This window comes from Peromyscus eremicus, chromosome 13, assembly GCF_949786415.1.
Source record: "Peromyscus eremicus chromosome 13, PerEre_H2_v1, whole genome shotgun sequence".
Classification (NCBI taxonomy): Eukaryota; Metazoa; Chordata; class Mammalia; order Rodentia; family Cricetidae; genus Peromyscus; species Peromyscus eremicus.
The window spans coordinates 26,472,586-26,478,865 of record NC_081429.1 but is presented as its reverse complement, the minus strand read 5'-3'; the positions used below and the strand labels follow the sequence as shown (position 1 = coordinate 26,478,865).

General features: G+C 51.6%; 1 protein-coding gene across 1 annotated transcript in view; it reads left to right on the top strand.

The window, feature by feature from the left end:
* The first annotated feature begins 2,056 nt into the window (after nucleotides 1–2,056).
* Emilin2 (elastin microfibril interfacer 2) overlaps nucleotides 2,057–6,280 on the top strand; it is a 56,317-nt gene continuing 52,093 nt past the window's right edge. The window contains exons 1-2 of the mRNA XM_059278781.1: nucleotides 2,057–2,199; nucleotides 2,676–2,798. Of these exons, the coding sequence (XP_059134764.1) occupies nucleotides 2,057–2,199; nucleotides 2,676–2,798 (266 nt within the window). The remainder of the gene's footprint in view (nucleotides 2,200–2,675; nucleotides 2,799–6,280) is intronic.

The following is a 6,280-nucleotide window of genomic DNA, read 5'->3' as shown; positions in this document are numbered from 1 at the left end:
TATTAATTCTTAATTTTTTCAGAATTAAAAATTAATTCTTAACTTTTTTTAAAGAAGGGAAGTTGTAGATGGACGTAATTTGTGGGGTGTCTCCTACTCAGTTTCCATTTCTAGACTTCTGTGTCTTCCCTGTGACACTCAATGGACAAAATGGAGGTTAGGACAGGAGTGACAGAGAAGTCACACAGAAAGGCATAGCTCGGGTTACAAAGGACAGCCTTTTATCTCTGTTATTTCTCCCCCAGTGGGTTCTTTTGAAGGCTGGGATGACTTCAGTCCATTATTTGCATAATCTTCCACTTCGAAAGTTCAGGAACAGATTATGTCCTCACATGGTACAATTTTCTACTTTGGGAATTTTCTTTCTTCAATTTGCAAATCAAAAGACCCAACAAAGCCATCAAAGCAAGGCATATGAGAAACAAAACAACCAGTGGCGTCCTTTAGTTATGTCAAGACATAGCCGAGCTTCCCTGTCCCTCAAAGTCAGCAGTGCCCTGTTAGCTCACAGGTACTGGCCCCGCTGAACCTAGTCAGCCTGCCAACCAGGGCTCATAGGAGCAGCAACTCATCTCAAAGGAATAGCTCCCTCTACACCCCCTAGAATACCACACCTTGGTGGTGCTGTATGTAGCCCAGGCTAGCCTCTTTTTTTTTTTTTTTTTTTTTTTTTTTTTTTTTTTTTTTGGGTTTTTCGAGACAGGGTTTTTCTGTGTAGTTTTGGTGCCTGTCCTGGAGCTCGCTCTGTAAGACCAGGCTGGCCTCGAACTCACAGAGATCTGCCTGGCTCAGCTCAGGCTAGCCTCTTGAGGTGATTCTCTCTCCTGCCCCAGCTTCCCAAGTGGACCACCACACCCTGCTGCAGCTGACCTTGTCTCACAGTCTTCTGGGTAGTTACTTCAAGCTAAAAAGAAATTGGCAGACAGAGACTCCTCTAACTTTTGAATAGGCAGAAAACAAGAAAAAGGGAGGGATGGATGGAGGGAGGGAGGGAGGGATAGGAGGGAGGGAGGGAAGGAGGAAAGCACCAGCAGTGTCTGAATTATTCAAAGACAAGACACTAGCATGACAATAAAAAAATATGTTCACCCACACATGCATGAGTGTGTGTGTGTGTGTGTGTGCGCGCGCGCGTGCGTGTGGTTTCCTCTAGTCAATTGCTGTCTTATATTTTTGAGACAGGATCTGTCAGTGAGCCTGCAGTCCTGGGATCCTCCTGTCTCCACCTCCCTAGCGCTGGGATTAAAGATTTGTGAACACACTGCCTATCTTTTTTGTGTGAGTGCCTGGGGATCCGAACTCACGTCTTCTTGTCTGCACAGCTTTTTTTCACAGACTGAACCATCTGCCTTTAATACTGACAGAAAGAGAAAAGTCCGAGCAGGACTAGAGTAGCACGTGACAGTTCGCTGCTGCAGAGAGACCAGCTCCGGAGGCCACTGTCCGGCTGCAGCTGGAACCTTTGGAAAGTTCAAGGCGCGCACTGGCTGCACCCGGGAGAGCTCGCGCGCGCGCTTAACTATCTCCCAAGTCCTTAATGGTTGTTGGGGAGGTGGCGATGTGGCCTCAGAGGAAGAAATCCAAGCCGAGCCCCCTGCCTAGGTCCCCCGGGGGAACTGATGGAGCCATCCTGGGCTCTTTGCCGGAGGGAGGCCCCGGGGGTCTAGGCTGGGACCGTCCAATGCTCGCTGCACTTCCGGAGGGGCTTGGGGCGCCTGGCTTGGAAGGTGAGAGGCGGAGCTGCTGGCGGCTGGGAAGGGACCAAAGGAATAAGTAATTGGAAATTCTGTAACCGAGAACCGGGTGCCTAACCCTTTGGCTCTTTCCCCCGAACCCCCTGCGGAGAGTCGAAGGGCCGAGAGACGGTGCCGGGAGAGTCACGTTTCGGAGAGGGAAGTGAAATAAAGAGGGCGGCACCCGGGGGGACCTGTGCGTCATTGAGGGACCGGAGCGGCCAGTGCGGAGGCGTGGGGGCCAAGAGCCGGAGGGGCCGCCAAGCGCCCGAGCCCGCTGCCCGTTCCGCTGCCCCGCAGCCTGCAACCTCGCAGGGCGCAAGATGTGGCAGGCAACCCCGCCCGGACCCCGCGCGCCCTGCCGCTGGGCGCCGGCCCTGCTGGCCCTGCTGGCCCTGGGCGGCGCGGGGCTGTGCCACGCGAGCTCGCAGCCTGGGTACCACGCGCGGCCCAGCGCCAGGAACAAGTAAGTGCGCGCCCCTTCTGCTCGCCTCCAGCCCCAGAATCCCGCGTCCTTGCCGGTTCCTTCCGAATTCGCCTGCACGCTCCGGAGCTGCCCAGCCAATGGCGACGGGCAGCAACAGAGAGATCCCTATGGATTTTCGGGGCGTCACCACCCGGGGATGACCATGTGCTCCCCACCAGGCGCCCTGAGCATCCTGAAGCGGACCCGGGCAGTGGGGTGGTGCCCTGCTGAACCCCAACACGTCCTGGGGTCCGCGGGGGTGTGGGGCCTCTTCTTTAATACTCCAAAGATGCAAGAGGCACCCTGGGGTGGCGGCTTTGGCACGCTCCTGCCTTCGGACCGGGTGACCCTCAACTTGCTGGGTCAGCTCGTCCGTCCATCTGTCCGTCCGTCTGTCCATCCATCCGTCGCTCCCCCGCCCCCTCCCGTGCCTCATTGTTCTCCAACTTTACCCAGCCCTTCTCTTTCAACCCCAGGAACTGGTGCGCCTACATCGTGAATAAGAACGTGAGCTGCACAGTTCAGGAAGGAAGCGAGAGTTTTATTCAGGCTCAGTACAACTGTCCCTGGAACCAGATGCCCTGTCCATCTGCTCTGGTGTAAGTCCTGGAGCGCGCGGGCCGGAGGGGTGGGTGAGTTGGGGCGCTGGGCTCCAGCCCTTGTGCAAATTTCTTCCAGACCCTCCCTCTACAAATCCTTGCAAAGTCTGAGAACTGTGCCGGCTACCGGGCCATTTAAGAGTGCTGTTCTGTGTGAGCCTTGAAGATGCGCAAAATTTGGGAGTTTGCAATCCAGGCCACAGGAGAGGATGAACAAAGCCCCTACCCCCATCTCTCTCTCTTTCAATTTTATTACTAACATAAGGCAGCTGAACCTAATTAGATCCATATTGCATGTTCTGGGGTGCATGAAGGATTCTAAAATGTTTTAGATGAAGGATTAGCTGAGAGGTTTGACTGGTTGGTGTTCTGACGTAGGTAAGTTTTGTCCCAACTATCCTCTTCAGCATCATAGTTTTTTAAACTAACCCCCTACCCCCCACCCACCCCCACAGGTTGCTTTAGAACACTCCTTTTCTTCTCGAGTTAGAGTTGTGGATTCACTCGGTAGATCTCAGAATAGAATGATCTTGAAGACAAGCAGAAGAGTTAACCATCTCTTTGCTTATAAAAGATTCCAGTATTTAAAAAAACAAAAACAAAAACAAAACTAAGCAGAGGGGAAATGATTTGTTAGTGTACCGATTCTGCAAACACATTTGTGATCAGAAAGGTCTCTGAGTTTTTGTGGAAGTCGGATCTCAGGAGACGGCTGGTGTGGATAAAGGGCTGTTGGGGACACGTGATGGCAGGGATTGTTTCCAGTAAGAATAAGTTGTTTGTCTTAGAGCACATTGTCAGGGCTGCACAGAATGGTCAGTGGCGGGCAGCTCTGCTGCTGGCCAGTCTCAGGACAGGCTGAGCTTGTATTCCAGCAAGCTGCTTCAGGGGGCCAGGGGATAGACGAGACTGAAGACACGTAGGGAGGAGGAGGTGGTCCCTGGATTCCACTCAGGCTGCTCTGGGGAGCCGCAGGGACTAAAAGCTCCTGGGAGGCAAAAAGAAAGCTGTACAAACTTGAGGAAACACGGGGAGGTCTCTCCTTTCTAACATATGGAGGAAAAGGCTGATTCAGAGCCCCTGGCCGTCACAAAGACTCAGAACTACCTTAAATCGGTCCATATTTAGATTTAGACCTCACAGCTCATGGCTAGCTGCTGGTAACAAGAGAACCAAGGGAGGATTTTACACTGTGACCAAAACACAAACTGAATCTTCAGCACAATCTGGAAGAGTTTATTTGCTTGAAATTAGAATTGAATTGTCAGTCAGGACAGTTTCACTCATTTTGCATTTTTCTGTAATGTTAATTCTTATGAAGACAATTCAGACATAAGCAAATCTTTTCGTCAAAAGTAAAACTTAGTGGGGGAGGCGGGGTGGGGCAATGGCTCAGTGGGTAAAGATCAAACTTAATGGGGAGGTGAAGCGGGGTGGGGAGATGGCCCAGTGGGTAGAGAGTGCTGTGGTACAAGCTTGAGGACCTGAGTTTGGATCCCCAGCACCCATCATAGTTTCCTAAATAGCTGGTGGTGGTGACTGCCAGATAATCCCAGTGCTGTGGAGGGGTGGAGACAGCAGGAAGGCTACTTCCTGCTTGCCACCAGCCTAGCTCCAGGTTCAGCGAGAGACCTTGTCTCTCCAGAGTAAGATGGAGAGTGGTAGTTGGCTATCTGACATCTCCACCTCCATAAACAACTGCACCTGCACACATGTGCACACACACACACCACACCTACAACACACTGAACACACCTGCAACACACTGAACACACCTGCACACACACTGAACACACCTGCAACACACTGAACACACCTGCACACACACTGAACACACCTGCACACGCACTGAACACATCTGCACACACATGTACACACACACACACACACACACACATACATACATACATAGAAATTTGCATTTCTGGAGGCATTTCTTGAGACAGGGTCTTAAACTCAGATGTCTGCCTGTCTCTGCTTCCAGAAGTACTGAGATTAAAATCATGTGTCACCACACTCAGTAGTCACTGTGACTTTTTGAAGCAAGGTTTGCTATGTTGCTATGTAGAAATTTGCTATGTAGCCCAGACTGGCCTTGAGCTCAAGGTTCTCCTGCCCTGGCTTCTGGGATGCTGGAATTATAGACACGAGGCAGTACTCCCAGCTTTTCTTTTTGTTTAAAAGATGATCAGGGGCTGGGAATGTAACTCACTTGGTAGAGTACTTGCTTGGCATGCACAAGCCCTGGGGTTCATTCCCCAGCGCACAGCATAAACCAGCTGTGATGGCACCCTCCTGCACTCCTCAGATCTGGAACTTCTTACAGTGTGGAAAGGTTCCTTCTTGGTCCTAGGCTGGCTTTGGGAATATATTTTGGGAGACAGGAGAATCTGAATGACGTGGAAATCTTCCTGTGGGATCCTGGGCAGCAAGTCCCTGGAACTGAGGTGGAAATACGTGCTCTGTGTTTTCTATTTTTATAGCAATCCCCGAGAGTCATTAGAAACTAGCAGCAGAACCTACATCCAAGTCCAGGTCTTTTCTCTCACAGCCTCAGCCTCCTCCCTCAACTCCCTAGTCCCTGTTGTCAGTGCCCCCTCTTCCTCTGCCCTGTGTATGTATGCCTGTGTTGCTGGCCCCTGTGGGAAGCAGGAATGGAGAAGGAAGGGCCTGCTGTGGATTACAAGCCCTCCTGCTTGTACTCACGTTTGATTGGGTGCTGGGGAGAAAATGACTGTATTTCTTCCCTGGACAGGACTAGACATCCCATCTTTCTTGCATCTTTCATGCTTCATAGCAGTGATTCCGGATAGTTCCAGAACCTCCTGCTGGACCGACAGCTGTTAGCATTTGTGGTATTTGGAGGCGTCCGGTCCATGGAGCAGCTCCGGTGTTGGCCAGGATGTCCAGGGAGCCTAGACGCAAGCATCATGAGTTTGCTTTGCCTCCCAGCCTGGGGCTCGGGCTTTCCGAGATGGGGTTTTTCTGCTTTCTCACACCATCAAGAGACCCCTGCCCTCACCCTTCTGGCCAGCCTTGCTTGTGTTCCTTAGGATTTTTTTTTTCCTTTTGCTTCCTTGCCCTTTGCACTTTAAAGTATTCTTCACATACTGTAGCAGTCACCGTGGGAAGCGCTCTCACCCATGTGTTACGGCAAATGAAGACAGCTGTGTCGTTGCTGCTGTGACCAGTCGAGGAGACAGTCCCTGTACCCAGGGCCTGCTAGTGAATGTGCTGCCCTCTCCAATTGCCTAGCCAGAAGAAGGTGCGACACAAATGGAACCTTTTGACATTAGCTGCTTCCTTTCCCTTAGCATGAGACTTGTGTGTGTGTGTGTGTGTCTGTCTGTCTGCCTGTCTTAATTTTTGGTGTTTTGATACAGGATCTCTCTCTATAATCCTGCTGTGGCCTCGAACTCTCCATTCCCCTGCCTCAGCCTCCTCAGTGGTGGGGCAGCGGGTGGGCACCACCATGTCTAGCT